Raw genomic sequence first — 16,665 nt, 5'->3', positions numbered from 1 at the left:
ATTAGAAAGGACCCTGATGATGGGAAAGATTGAGGGCTGGAAGAGAATAGGGTGACAGAAGATGGGATGGTTGGATGGCATCACTGACTCAATGAACATGAGTTTAAGCAAACTCCAGGAGATAGTGAAGGACAGGGAAACCTGGCATGCTGCAGCCCATGGGGTTGTAAAGAGTTGGACACAGCTTAGCGACTGAACAACAACAATCTCAAGGTTCATGGTGCTAATTCTGAGTACCACTGCGTGAAATTTTCTCCCAGAAATCCCTAACATATAGGTCAGGGTTACTGTTGGCAGAAGTGTTATGAGTTGTTTTAAAAGGCACACAAATTCATATATGCACAAAGCAATGAAGACCAAAAACATCTCACATGCATAGACTGTACATGTCTGTAGAGATTGTGTAATGAATAAAACAAAACTCATAAATCCTATAGACTCCATGGTGTATCCCTAATATTATGTATAACAAGTATAATTACTATCATATAGAGAATTCATGACATTTTTATGCTAAAATTGGTCCTTGTTAAATATTGAGAAAAGACAAATCTGTGCAGTCAGAATGTATGTTAGCAGTTATTTGGGGCTGAAGGTGGAAATGGAGATTACCTCTATATGGGCATGAAGGATCTTACTGTGGTAATGAAACATTCTAAAACTGGATCAGGGTAATGGTTGCACAACATAGTAAATTTAGGGAAAAAAAACACTGAATTGTATAGTTCACATACCAATTTTATGGTATGTGAGTAACGCCTCAATAAAATGGCTTAAAAATGCAGTTTGGGGCCTAAATTTGAAAGGGAAAAAAAAAGAGTGGCCCTTGAAAACTGTCATTTTCGTTATCTTATTTTCTTTTTTTTTTTCATTTATTTTTATTAGTTGGAGGCTAATTACTTTACACTATTGTAGTGGTTTTTGTCATACATTGACATGAATCAGCACTATCTTATTTTCAAATGTGCGAAGGGAGAAATGAGAGTCATCACCTGTACATTGTTCATGGTCATTCAGTAGAGACCCCCACTTTCACTAACCCCCATGGAGCGAATCTGCCTAATATGCTTTCCCTGCACTGGATGCTCACTCTCTTTGGAATGCAACTTGAGAGAGAAAAAAGAAAGTTTACATTTGTCTGCAACGCATACCCACAACACCAAGTCTTCAGACACAAAACACACACACACACATATGCACACACACACAAACATGCACACACACATGCACACATATGCACACACAAACATGCACAAACACACACGCACACACAAACATGCACACACATACACATGCACATGCACAAATGCACACACACATACACACACACATGCACACACACACACAGTCATACACATGCACACATACACACACATGCACACACACAAACACACACACATATACACACATACACACACAAACACACACACATACACATACACACACGTACACACAGATACACACACATATATACACACAGACACACACATGCACACACACATACACACATGCACACACACATACATACACACATGCACACATGCATGCACACACATGCACACGCACACATGCTCACACACACATACACAAACACACACACATACACACAAACACACACATGCACACACACATATACACATACACAGACACAGACACACACACACACATACACACAGATATACACACATATATACACATACACGCAGATACACATACATACACACACATGCACACATACACACATACACACACACGTACACACACATACACACCCAAACACACACACACACACATATGCCCCTCAATAGTATGGTATTCCTGCCAGGTGTTCTTATTTGGCTGACCTAGAGTTTATACAAAGGCCCAGTTAAGAGTAGGATGAAATATTTTTAACTCCCTTTCTCTTACACTGTGATCGTTGTGGAACTCAGTGAAGGCGGCTCGTGTGAGGTTGGGACCCTGATCCTAAGACTGCCAAGCTGCAGGTGAAGCCTGGCACACGCCGAGACCTCCTACTCTCTGGACCACCTCCTGTTAGATGGACATTCCTTTTATCATCCTGGTCTCTCCCTAGCCTGGTGTACAAGGCCAGGTGCCCATGCAGTGCTACCATTTGAGAAAAATAGAAGGACTGTAATGGCCAATGAAAAAACTAAGAGGATTGAATACAAGCTTTTCTTTTGAGCAAAAGGGATAAAGGATGGAAATAAAATTTTGAAATGGGTCTTTCCCAGACTGGCTTTTACAAAAGCTTTTGGGCCTGTTGCATACAGTTTATTTTTATTTAGGATAATAGGCAGTGCTTATGGCATTTATGGAGCAAATCTTGTGAAATCTGGTGTCTGGCCTCCCTCCGTCTTGCTCTGTCCTTGTAAAGTTTTGCTTTCATAGGCTCCCTTCAATTCTAATGACATCACTCATTCGTGGGAAAGTTCTCTGGAAAGTACAGAGTGTTTTACCCCCAGGCAGCTTCCCACTGGTGTGAGATTCAGATAAGGTTCCATGGAAAGACATTTGAGTGACTAGGGCTGACCAGGGCTGCTCCCCTGGCCGTGTCCCTGGGTATCTTTGCCTCTTGGCCTGACTACAGATCAGAGGGCCCATTGTCAACAGTCCTGACCTTTGCTGGTGGCCAAGAAACTGACTGCATATTAGAGCATTTGAAAACAAAATATACCTGCCCTTTAGGGTCCTCTTGGGAGAACTGTCACCATAGCCATTGGGAAATCTTGGCTCAGAGTAAAGTAATTCTGTTTTCATTCCCATGCAAGTTGATGTGAAATGGTAACCATCCAATTTAATATGTACACACACTGGAGCTGTGGCACTGTCTCTCCTACTTGCTCTAAGTTGAAATGCCAGTGCTTGGAGGGTAAATCTCACAGAGAGTCAGTGACACTGCAGGAGCAGGAATACATTTGGGGATGTCCGCATCATCAGAATTCTTAACAAAGGATAGTAATGAACATACACTAAGAGTTTTCTTGGCTTTCCATTTTTTTTCAACGGCTGGAAAATAGCAGAGCTAAAAATACTGTGGGAATCCTAAACCCATTTACCAGTACATTGAAGTAGAAGGGGAAAGAGATCTAACTTTCTTATCAGGTCAACTATATGTAATATCCTGCACTATAAAGGTGTTCTTATATAGTCCTCAACTCTGAGGTAGATTTTCATGTCCCCACTTATGCAGTTTAAGAAACTAAGGCTGAGAGAAATTAAGTAATATGCTTCTAGTAAGCAGGGGGTAAGTGGGTTTGAACTCAGGGCTACCTGAATCTGAAGTTTGTGTTCTTTTATACTCTGTTGGTGCATGTTCACTAAGATGGTACTGAGAGAAGATTTTGTATAACTTTTCTGGGACTGAGACTATGAACCAGTTAATCTGTGAGCTCAGCAATAAGAACATGAAATCTGTTTAAAGTAGAATGAAGAGGAAGAGACTGAAGCAGTCTGATTCCTGCTGTCTCCAAGGTAGCTCAGATGACTGGGGAATTCAGAATGACTGGGTATTACTTCCCCTGAGAAAGAGTTTTCTTTTGGGTGGGGTACTATGCTACTGTGTTGCCTTCTGACCCCCTATCTTTGCTTAGGTTGCGACAGAATGAGTATGTGCATGGATAGGTGTTTTGGACAGTAACCTCTAGAAATTCTGCTCCCAGGGCTCCCACTTCTGCTAAACATTGAAAGTTGGTTTCCAAAGTTTCCAGTAGGTCTTCACAGAACCTGACTGCTGAGAGAGTGTCCCCAGTATGTCCTTCCTGGGTTCCACTGACCCCAGTGCCTGGGCAACCTTGTATCACAGGCAGCTTGTAGCTAGAGTCAGAATGACCCAACCTCCCTTGTGGTCACTTAAATTAGCAGCACGCGGCTGTGCTGATGAAGATTATCTTGGCATGCTATTTTTCACCAGCTGAGTCAGAACTGAACATGCTTAAGAGTTTCCAGTCATCTAATGTTTTCAAATTTACATGTAGGAAATGTTAAGAATCTATGAATAGAGGATTAGGTCTTTACTACTTTCTGAAGTTTTTTGAAGCATGGACTCTATGAGGTGTTTGATGCCAGAGAATAATGTAGTATCAGATCTCTAGGAGCTTGAATATAATCCACTGTTGCATATTTTAAAAATGGAAAATACTAAAATGAAGGCAAAAGTGTAATATCCCCCGAATCATAAACTATATGGGAAAGAATATCTGCCACGCTTACTTTGCAACTAAATCCCAGGTGGGATGAGAAAGTGGTTAAATACCAGATTTAAGTACTATGAGATAATATGGATTCCATAATTTACCATTGATATAAACTTGGCCCAAATATGGCCAAACCATTTTTCTGTAAGTCTTAGTTTTCTCATCTAACAATTGAATCATCTAAAACAAAGTGCAGGACCAGCTCTTTTCACAGCTGAATTTTATCAAACATTTATAAAAGAACTAATAACCATCCTTTTCAAACTCTTCTAACAAATTTCAGAGGAAGGAACATTCCCAGGGCCATTCTATGAGGTTACTATCAGCCCGATACCAAGAACAGACAAAGAGATCACACAAAACAGAAAACTACAGGCCCATATCACTGATGAACATAGATGCAAAAATCCTTAACAAAATACTACAAACAGAATCCAACAATGTTAAACAGATCATACACCATGATTGAGTGGGATTTATCCCATGGATGCAAAGATTTTTCAATATATGCCAATCAATCAATGTGATACACCATATTAACAAATTAAAGATTAAAAAACATATGATTATCTCAATAGAGACATGAAAAGCTTTTGACAAAATTCAACACTCGTTTATGATAAAATCTCTCCAGAAAGTGGACACAGAGGGAACCTACCTTAATATAATAAAAGCCATATAAGATAAACCCAGAGCAAGCATCATTCTCAATGGTGAAAAACTAAAAGTATTTCCTCTAAGATCAGGAACAAGACAAGGATGTACACTCTTGATGCTATAATTCAACAAAGTTTTGAAAGTCCTACCTACAGCAATCAGATAAGAAATAAAAGGAATCCAAACTGGAAAAGAAGTAAAACTGTCACTGTTTGCAGATGACATGATACTATACATAAAAAATTATAATGATGCCACAAGAAAACTACTAGAGCTCATCAACAAATCTGATTAAATTTCAAGAAACAAAATAAAGGTATGGAAACATTTTGCATTCCTGAACACTAGCAATGAAAGATCAAAAGAGAAATTAAGGAGACAATCCCATATTCCATGTGTCAAAAAGCGTAACATACCTAGGAATAAACCTACCTAAGGAAGTAAAAGAAATGTACTTGGAAAACTAAGCAAGTGATGAAAGAAGACAAAGATGACTCAAACAGATGGAAACATAAACCATGTCACTGGATTGAAAGAATCAATATTGTGAAAATTATTCTATTGCACAAGGCAATCTACAGATTTAATGCAATTCCTATCAAATTACCAATGGTATTTTTCACAGAGTTAGAACAAAATATGTATGGAAGACCCCAAAGAGCCAAAGCAATCTTGAGGGAAAAATTGGAGCTGGAGGAATCAGGTTCCCTGACTTCAGACTATACTACAAAGCTACAGTTATCAAAATAGTATGGTACTGGCACAAAAACAGAAATATAAATCAATGAAACAGGAGAGAACGTCCAGAGATAAACCCATACACCTATGACCCCCTAATCTGTGACAAAGGAGGCAAGAATATACAACAGAGAAAAGACAATCTTTTCAATGAATGGTGCTGGGAAAACTTGACAGCCGCATGTATTATAAAAGAATGAAATTAGAATGCTTCCTAACTCTGTACACAAAAATAAACTCAAAATGAATTAAAGATCTAAATGTAAGGCTAGATACTATAAAACTCTTAGAGGGAAATACAGGCAGAACACTCTCTGACATAAATCATAGCAAGTTCTCTTTTGATTCACTGGCTAGTAATGGAAATAAGAAAAATAAACAATGGGACCTACTTAAACTCAAAAGCTTTTACATAGCAAAAGAAACAATAAACAAAAAGACAACCCACAGACTGGGAGAAAATATTTACAAATGATGTGACTGATAAGAGATTAGTCTCCAAAATTTACATAACAGCTCATGAAGCTTAACAGTATCAAAACAAACAACCCACTCAAAAAGTGGGCAGAAGACTTAAATAGACATTTCTCCAAAGAAGACATGCAGATAGCCAATAGGCACATGAAAAGATGTTCAACATCACTCATTATTAGAGAAATGGAAATCAAAACTACAATGAGATGTCACTCACAACAGCAAGAATGGCTGTCCAAAAAATATCCACAAATAAATGCTTGAGAGGGTGTGTTGAGAATGGAGCTTTCCTGCACTGATGGTAGTAATGTAAATTGGTACAGCCACTATGGAGAACAGTATGGAGATTCCTTAAAAAATAAAAATAGACCTACAATGTGACCCTGCAGTCCCACTCTTGGGCATATATCTGGACAAAAACATGATCTGAAAAGATACATGCACCCCAATATTCATTGCAGTGCTGTTTATAATAGCCAAGGCATATTACAAGGCATAGAATCAACCTAAATGTACATTGACAGAGGAATGGATAAAGAAGATATGGTACATATATACAATGGAATATTACCCAGTCACTAAAAACAATGAAATAATGTCATTAACAGCAACATGAATGGACCTTGAGAGTGTCATATTTAGTGAAGTAAGTCAGACAGAGAAGGAGAAACATCATATGGCATCCCTAATATGTGGAATCTAAAAAGAAATGATTTAAATGAACTTACTTTCAAAATAGAAACAGACTTTGAGACTTTGGGAATGAACTTGTGGTTGCCTGGGAGGAAAGATTGGAGGAAAGGATAGTCAGGAAGTTTGGTATGAGTGTGTACACACTGCTACATTTAAAATGAATAACCAACCAGGACTTATTGTATAGCATGTATAGCACATGAACTCTGCTCAATGTTATGTGGCAGCCTGGATGGGAGGGGAGTTTGGGGGAAAATGGATACATGTCTATGTACGGCTGAGTCCCTTCGCTATTCACCTGAAACCATCACAACATTGTTTGTTAATCATCTATACCTCAATACAAAATAAAATGTTTTGGTTTTTTTTTAAAGCGCTTTTTGTTTTCACAGCAAAGGAAGCCATGAACAAAATGAAAAGGCAACCCTCAGGAGGGTAGAAAATATTTGTAAATAAAGCAAGTGACAAGGAACTAATTTCCAAAATATACAAACAACTCATGCAGCTCAATATCAAAAAACAAAACTGAATCAAAAAACCAGAATTTGAAAGGATGCATGCACCTCAGTGTTCCCTGCAGCACTGTTTACAATAGCTAGGACATGGAAGCAACTTAAATGTTTATCAGAGAAATAAAGACAGTGTGGTACATATATACAATGGAATCTTACTTGGCCATAAAAAAAAAAATAGTGCCATTTGCAGGGATGAGGATGGACTTAGAAACTGTCATTCAGAGTGAAGTAAGTCAGAAAGAGAAAAACAAATATCATTTAGTATTAATTATATGTTGAATCTAGAAAAACTGTACAGATGAACTTATTTGCAAAGCAGAAATAGAGTCACAGATGTAGAGAACAAATTTATGGCTATCAAGGTGGGGGACAAATTGGGAGATTAGGGTTGATATATATACACTACTATGTAAAAAACAGATAATGAGAACCTACTGCATATAGCACAAGGAACTCTATTCAATGCTCTGTGGTCTCCTAAATGGGGAGGAAATTTTAAAAAGAGTCAATATGTCCACTGACAGATGAGTGGATATAGATATGGTACATGTATACAATGGAATATTATTCAGCCACACAGAGGAACAAATTTGAGTCAGCTGTAGGGAGGTGGATGAACTTAAGAGCCTGTTATTCAGAATGAAGTAAGAAAGAGAAACATTAATATTATATATTAACACATATATATGGAATCTAGAAAAATGGTACGGATGAACCTTGTAGTGTAGCAATAGAGATGAAGACGTAGAGAACAGATTTGTTGACATAGCTGTGGAGGGAGAGGGTGGGGCAAACTGAGAGAGGAGTATTAAAACACATACATTACCATATGCAAAACAGATAACCCTCGGAAATTTGCTGTAGGATGCAGGGAGCTGAACCCTGCTTTGTGATAACCTAGGAGGGGGAGGAGGGGGGAGGGGGAAGTTCAGGAGGGAGGGGACATGTGTATATATATAATTATGACTGATTCAGAAACCAACACAGCATTGTAAAGCAATTTTCCTTCAATTAAAAAAATACAGACGTCTAGAAGTCAAAAAAAGAGTGAATATGTATGTGTATAACTGATTCACTTTACTACACAACAGAAGCTAACAAAACACTGTAAAGGAACTATACTCCAATAAAATATATTTTTTTAAAAGTTCTTGTTTCTATACCCCCGTGGTTCATATTCACTAACACTGCAATCAGAGAGCAAAGTGAATGGCTAGTATAGCTAGTTTTATATCATATACATCCTATGGTATTTAAAAGTCTGGAAGTGGTAACTTGAAAATGACAGATGATCTGATATAAAGATTATCTTAAAAAAAGATTCCATGCAGAAAATAGGGCAAAACCTCTAAAATTGTCTATTTCCTTCTCCTTCATGCCTTAAAATCTCTAGGGTAAAATAATTCTTACTTGACAGAGCTCAAAGGATAATCATAATACTGGAAGGAAACAGAAGTCAGACAATGCCAGTGGCTCAGGAATAGCCTAGAATGCCCAATTTTTAAACTGTTCTGGTCCCAAAAGTAAACAGTCAGTAAAGAGAAGATGAAGTGAGCAGTAGGCAAGCTTTGGGCACAAGCCCAATCAAGATATATGAAGAAAGACCAAGACAGGACTCAGGTCAAACTATTCTCAACCCATCAACATCTCAGAGTTTTCTCTGTAATTAAAGAAGAATACTTACTTCTATTTGGGTTGATTCAAAAGGAGCTAGAGATGAAAGAAAAAAGTTCATATTTGGAATCTGATGTATAAGCTTGTCTTAATATACCCAAGTCTTATTCAAGTAAAATGACTGTGTGCTAAAAGATTGCCAATTAAAGATCATTCCGAGTACAAAAAAGGCTAGGTTCCAAATGTTGCTTCTTACCCATTAACCTTTGGTATTTCAAACCTGTATTTCCAGAGAAGCAATGTGATATAACATGGTTATGAACTTATGCCAATCCACTGCAAACTGCCTGTTTAGGCACTTTTTATACCTAAAGTTTCTAACAGTTCTGGCCTGAGTTCTGGGTCTTGGAAGCAGAGATTACAGGAGAGAAAAGAATGAAGAGATAATATCTTGCTCCTCACAGTTCCCACCATAGTCACAACTATGAATGAGAAAACATTGTTTCCATTCTGATATGCTTAGTGCTTTGAAATTTACCTTAGCCCCTTCTTATTACAATAACCTACTCAGATATATCCTATTCTTCAAAAATAAACTACACTATAGAAACAGCTATTCATCTCCCTTGACTCTAATTCTTAGCTGTCTCTGCAAGGTGTTATGAAGAAAGCAATCCGACAGACCAATTCATACTCATGTGTAAACGATAGTACATTAATTTATATATACAGCACACATATACAAACATATACACACACCTAATTGCATTATTTATATGCTAACTAGGAATCACTCTAGGAGCCAGGGATGTAATAGAGGAAAAAAAGCAAAGTTTCTGCCCCTATGAAACATTTCAGTGGGGAAAGTAGGCCAAAGATAATATTCAAAAACAGACTAAAAAAATCCAGAAAGTTATAAACACTCAATATCAAAGAGGGTGATATAACACAGGAAAACTGGGTGACTACTTCATATGGTATGGTCAGGGAAGGTCTCTTTGAAGAGGTGACATTTACGATGAGATATAACTGAAGACAGCCAATCTTGTGCAAATGAAGGGGAAGAGCATTTTAGACAGCTAGTGAAACCACGAGAAAGGAATGTACTTGGCACATGAAAGACAGTAAAAAGACCATGCTCAGTCATGTGCAACTCTTTGCGACTCCATGGACTATAGCCTACGAGGCTCCAGGCAAGAGTACTGGAGCGGGTTGCCATTTCCTTCTCCAGGGTATCTTCCCCACCCAGGGAACTAACCTGGGTCTCCTGTATTGCAGGTGGATTCTTTACCAACTGAGCCACCAGGGAATGCTGAAAAACAGTGGGCAAGGAGGTAAACAGGAGAGACAGGCAGGGACCAAATCATATGGTCTTTGTAAGCCAGAGTGATGCTTTTGAAGTTTATCCTAAGTGGAAGAGAAAGACTGAGATTTTAAGGAGAAATGTGATCTGATTTACATCTTAAAGTCATCTCTAGGAGAAGAATGGAGGCAGATAGGAGGCTACTCCAGGGGTTAGAGTGAGGAAAAACAGTTGCCTAGACTAGCATGACTATGGGAGAGACAGTTAAGTAGGTCTGATCAATATAGGTGGTAGAGGAAAGATCTGCAGGAGTTATGAATCAATTCACTGGGGGTGAGGACAAAGGAGTCAGGAACACCTGGGCAGGTGATACTATTTTCCAGGGAAAGGCAAGATCTAGAAAGAACAGGTTTGGGTGAAAGATAAAGCACCTGGGCAGTAGAAAGCAACAGTTCTATTTGGTATATGGCGCTTTTCAGCTGTGAATTTCACATCCAGTATGGATATAGGAAAGCAGTTAGTATTCGAATCCAGAACTCAGGGATAAGTTGAAGTTGGGGATGTACACTTGGTACTCACTGGTGTGTCAATGGTAATTAAGACTTGGAGACTGGGACAATGGCCCAGGGAGTGACCATGGACCAAGAAGAGGGCTGGAGACCAGTCTCTGGTTCACTCCAACATGAGGAGGTGGGAACACACTGTTTGGGAAGCCCCCTTCTTCTCCAGAAAGGCAGCTCTGTGGAAGGGTGAGTCAGGAGAAAAGACTCTTCCTCTATGAACAGGTATGGGTCTTTAAGTTTATACAGGCACACCTGAGGGCTGTCAGGAGTCCTTCTCTGCTGGTAGGTTAATAATAAAATCTCACAACCAATTGGTATGAAGAAGCTCTGTCTCATCTGCAAAGTCATAAGCTCTTTTTTCCAAGATTTTGTATATGGTAAGAACATACCATTAATGAGGTACATAGATATTTAATTCCACCCTGAGTTGAGAGGACTAGTAGCAAAGCTTTTCAATGCTCAAATGCCATCACAATCTAAGAATCTCATTCTCACATCAGAGGAGGCAGCAGTTTATCAAACACTAACCAGGAGCCTTTCTACCTTAGGAAAACTGGTAAGATGTCAGCCTAGAGAAAGAGCTGGGCTCTAGGACCAACAAATGGTAGGCTGTAAGTGAAAAGAATCAGTTTTCTTTATTCTTCTGACCATAGCAACTGGGCTTTGTCATTTTGGAAGAATAGCATTTTTTTCCCTCTAAGAAGTCAAGAGATATAATGAAGCACTGCTCCGAATCATCAGGATTGAAGGATGAAGTCAGAAATATTGAACAAGATGCTGAATGAACAATTTGCAGTTTTCTGAGGTGGGGGGGAGGGAATGTCTGTTTATGTAGATATGATCATTTGAGATTAGCTGTGAATATATCGTTTGGGGAGTACACTGCACAGTTAATATTACAGCAAGTTATATGAATTCTCCCACTAACAGAGCAAAGAAATCTGCTTCCCAATGGGAAGAATTTATGGTAATGCAGGGAAACCATTTTGACAACTAGACTCTGCTGTATAATCCCACAGGCTTTTTCACCTCTTGACACCCCTACTTGGGTTCTGCACTGGTTTTTAAGTGGGAGTACAAATAACTTCAAGCACTAGGGTTTACTGTAATCCACATTCCATGTCACACAAGAAATTTTAATCATACAGCTTCGATAATGTTCAAAAGGGTTCATTCAGATATGAGATACAGAGCCATGCTGGGAGACTGATATATAGCAAAAGGAGCCAGCTTTGAGATATTGATATGAATGAAGAAAAAAAGAAAAACACCCCAAAACATTTTCAGACCCAAGGATTTCATGTAGAAAAAGCATTTTCTTTTCAATCCCTTTTAAAGTAAGAGATGCATTTGGTAGGCCCTATTGCTGACTTATCAGAACTTCAGGCTAATTTTGAATAACTGTCATGAGATCTAATTTTGCCTTCATTAACAAAATTTGCACATATTCTCCTCAAGGGTTAAACCCACGATCAAGAGTGTGCACTGACTTGGGCACCGTTTTGTATAGTGACTTAAGCCTTAAGGAAAGAAGATCCCCTGACATTCTCCTATAGTAACCTGAGACAGAGCTAGGGCTGACCATAATGCTTAGGCCCTGTGGTTGTGTACATGTTCTCTAAACAAAGCAACTGAAGAATATTTTTAGTTTTTCCTCTTGCTTGCTACATTTCTGGTCATTTTTAGAAAAAATTAAAGACCAAATACAGATCTGTTGGAATACAGCTGGTTTTAAGGGGGAATCTACTCTCTTCTGAGGGTCAGCAATCAACAGGAAGAATTTGCACAGCCCTGCTCACTAAGGTGGGAGGAAGAGCACTCATAATCGCTTGGCTCCTGCATGAACTCAGTGGAACCCCTAAACCATGCTGAGCCCAGCATGATCAAGACTTTCAAACCGTCAGTCACTTGTGTAACACCAAGTGCTGTGGCTGACCAGTGTAAATCTGGACACTTCATCCATCCCTTGTTTCTCAAGGCTGAAGGGTCTGGATTCATACTCATCAGGCCATCTTTAGCCATTCAACACCATAGTCACAAAAGCTGCTTTTTTATGGAATTCCTTCTATGTCCCAGATGCTTTACTAGCTGTATAATTTACAGGCATTTTCCCAATCCTTACCCTCATTCTGCAAGTTAAGTATGGTTGTCCCTAGTTCATAAATGAAGAAATCGAGGCTCAGAGAAGTAATCTATCCATAGTCACAGAGATAATAAATACCCGAGAAGAACAACTAATGATCTCGATCAAGAAATCATGGTTCAACTGTGCTTGTTTTCAGTCTCAAAAACCAAAAGTCAGGTTGCCAACTATGTCAAGTGTTAGTAGAAGTCACAGCATTTTTATTAAGGCTCTGGCAAGTGTGGAAGGTGGGAAGGGAATAGCTATATCTCCCTGCAAGTCTTGCCTTTTCCCAAGTCCACTGCAACTCTTGTCACTGACTTTCTGTCAATAGAGACACAAGTCTTGTTACTCTCAGTTGAGGCTATAACTCTGTCAAGATGTCAACCAGTGCTGGAGAGTGGGTCCAGAACCTGAGTTATAATAAACTCTGATGTGTTGATATACACATGTGAATCACCTGGGAGCTTAACACATATTTTGGGCCCTTCTTTAGACCTTTCAATTCCATGGCTCTCAGGCACTTGCATTTTTTAAACAAGCTCTGAGGTAATTTTGATGCCCAACAAAGTTTGAAAATTACTGCTCTCAAAGTAATGTTGAGGAGAAGGCTACCTTACTCAGAAGAGTGAGTATACATAATGAGCTATAGCTTGTAGGTTGGAAGAAAAATTCAGCTTATAGGAATACATGAAGGGATGTCCACTTGGTCTGCTCACTTTGGTCAGGATGACTTCTTCCTTTTTCTGGTTAATGTGAATTTTTTATTTACTCCCATTAATATTTGGGTCAAGAGAACATCTTGTCAGGTCTTAAATGTTTATCTTCATAGCTCAGTCGGTAAAGAATTTGCCTGCAATGTGGGAGACCTGGGTTTGGTTCCTGGGTTGGGAAGATCCTCTGGCGAAGGAAATGGCAACCCACTCTAGTGTTCTTGCCTGGAGAATCCCATGGACAAAGAGGCCTAGCAGCCTACAGTCCATGTGTTCAGAAGAGTCAGATTAGTCACGCGATTTAGTGACTAAACCACCCAACAAATACAGTGAGTGCTTGATCCTAACTTGACTAAATACATGGAAGACAGAAATTTTGTTCTTAAAGATGATTCTGCAGCTGTGTTTTTCAAAGTTCTAATTGTAATAGGAAGCTGACCTATCAATCTAGCCATCAAATCAGTCTGCTCTCTCTGGGCAGGCAGGCAGGCCCTCTGGGAATGGTACACTGTCAGCATGATGACACTGACCAGCTTTCTAACCTTGAGAAATGCCATGACAATGTGCTGGCAGTGACATCATGCATAGCTTTGGGCTTTTGTCTTTCATCGGCTGGGTTTGTTAGCACAGCCCTCGAAACCGCAGGAACAAAAAGGTCAAGGAGGTGAAAGGGCTTCCATTTCTGAGGCAACCACATAGGCATGTATTCCCTACCTGGCACTGAGGTTCCAAGCGCGACGAACACCACCGCAGTCACGGAATCCTTCAGGCCGATGGTGCAGCCGAAGTGGGAAGCGAGGTCTCCAATGAAAGCTGTCAGTAGGCCAATCATGAGAATGGAGACGATGAAACATGCCCAGCCGTTCCAGTACTCTGTCGGGGGGACAAAGGCGAAGAGGACCTTCCAGAACACAGTCAGAAAGTGCATCACGTAGTCAAAACAGGAGGGCAGCTTCTCCTCCCCACATTCGTCGTCATCGTCATCTTCCCCTAGAGAGAAAGGGATGGAGGATATTCCATCAAAACCTGTGCTCTCAGCTTCCCTTCTCTCCCACTTTCTTCTTCCCAGGCTTTTTAGCCCTTGCCTGAGAGGCGGGTGAAGCTTTGGGTTTTCCAATAGCCAATCATAATCAACCAAATAATTATTAAGGTATGGACATACTTCAGGAAACAACGGCAAAAACTTAAGCCCCAACCAGTTCCAGTGATGTGCAAACAATACACACTTTCTACTCTCATGTCACCTCCAGTGAGAGCTATCATTTCATAGAAATGAACAGGATTTCTCCCCAAAACCAGGAAAGTCATGTCCAGTCTTAGAAAGAAGTCTCTTTTAATGAAAGATAACTGACAATTCTTCTACCAGGAATCTTTCTTTCCAGCTTGGAGTCTGGCTTTGGGGATTCATGGCTACATGATCTCAATAGGACCATGTTCTAACAGAGCCCTCTGAGCCCTGCATATTTCTCCAGCTTTATCTCCTGCAGCTACTTCAAACTCAAACTTCATCCCGGCCAAACGGAATTATTCACATTAAAAAAAAAAAAAAACTGTATGTAATGTACTTTCTCCTAGTTTTATCCTTTAGAACCAAATGTGCTTGGCATGGAAAAGGAAATGGCAACCTACTCCAGTATTCTTGCCTAGAGAATCCCGTGGACAGAGGAGCCTGGTGGGCTGCTGTCCATAGGGTCGCACAGAGTCAGACACGACTGAAGCTTCTTTAAATGCGTGCATGCATTGGAGAGGAAATGGCTACCTATTCCAGTATTCTTGCCTGGAGAATCCCAGGGACAGAGGAGCGTGGTGGGCTGCCATCTGTGGGGTTGCAGAGTCAGACACGACTGAAGCGACTTAGCAGCAGCAGCAGCAGCAGCAGTGCTTGACATATCCTAACTGCCTCCCCATTTATTCTTTAAAACATCACTGCCTCTGTGAAACTCTCTCTAACCCCCACCCCCTCTCCCTCCAGCCATGCTGGGAACTTCTCAAAGCTTCCATAGCCCCCCGACACTGGTAACACTGGATCACTGGTTCCCAAAGTGTGGTCCCAGAACAGTGGCAGCAGCATCAAGAATTTTTTTTAGAAATGCAAATTCCTGGCCCCACTGTATCAAAAACTAGGGGGGAGGGGATGAAGGGGGAGGTGTCTGAACAAGTCGTCCAGGTGATTCCCACACATGCTCAGTTTGAGAACCAGTCTCTAGATTGTACCTGTTTGTGACTGTGAACTTGTCAAGGGCAGGACATTTTTGTGTCTTTAGTGTTTGATCTCATCTCCAGCATATGCAATAACCTGGCTAAGTTAAATGAATGTGTTTGGATTCCTACTGACTCAATTTAAGTACTTAATTACATAATGGATACACCCATACCAATTTTGCCAATTATGTCACATGATACTATCAATGCATTATAATCAAATATCAAATAATACTACCAAGAAATTCAGGGTTACTCTTTAAAGAAGTCAGGAAATCAATAATAGTGCTTTAAGACAGAGACTTCATTTACAATGAGATATTGTGAAATAGTGGTAGCATCACCAACTCAATGGACATGAGTTTGAGCAAAATCCAGGAGATAGTGGAGGACAGAAGAGCCTACTGTGCTGCAGTCCATGTGGTCACAAGGAGTCAGACATGACTTAGCAAATGAACAGCAACAACACAGGGATATAATCCCCATTCACATATTTTCAACTCTTCTTGAATATCAACTCTTCCTGAAGTAGGGGCTAACAAATATTTCTGTGTTTTGTGGCCACTTTGGAAAGAACTCCTTGAGACTTTATTTCACCACCACTACCTTCCAAAATCTTGTCATCAGGGATCCACTGTCCTTCCAACTAATGCAGCTGGCAGCAGGTGGGGCGGCCACACTTCCCAGCTGACTGCAAGATCTGAGATTGCCAGCATGGGGCCAATGTGTGTGCCCTTCACCAGACTCTCTGTGGAGAGGCCATCTGAGGCAGCTCAAAGCAGAGGAGCTTTGAAAGAAAAGTGGCTCTCACAAAACACGAGGCGTGTCTGGTTTTGTCATCTGTCATCTTACAGGACGAGAAAAGAGGCATTGGG

General features: G+C 40.0%; 1 protein-coding gene across 6 annotated transcripts in view; it reads right to left on the bottom strand.

Moving 5' to 3' along the window:
• Positions 1–16,665, bottom strand: part of SLC8A1 (solute carrier family 8 member A1) — a 371,900-nt gene that overhangs the window by 30,242 nt on the left and 324,993 nt on the right. For all 6 annotated transcript variants that reach the window (XM_065929380.1, XM_065929379.1, XM_065929382.1 and 3 more), the window contains one exon: positions 14,303–14,578. In XM_065929380.1, coding sequence (XP_065785452.1) covers positions 14,303–14,578 — 276 coding nt within the window. The remainder of the gene's footprint in view (positions 1–14,302; positions 14,579–16,665) is intronic.

The sequence above is a fragment of the Muntiacus reevesi genome, chromosome 3 (genome assembly GCF_963930625.1).
Source record: "Muntiacus reevesi chromosome 3, mMunRee1.1, whole genome shotgun sequence".
Taxonomy (NCBI): domain Eukaryota; kingdom Metazoa; phylum Chordata; class Mammalia; order Artiodactyla; family Cervidae; genus Muntiacus; species Muntiacus reevesi.
This window is presented reverse-complemented; position numbering and strand designations above follow the sequence as displayed.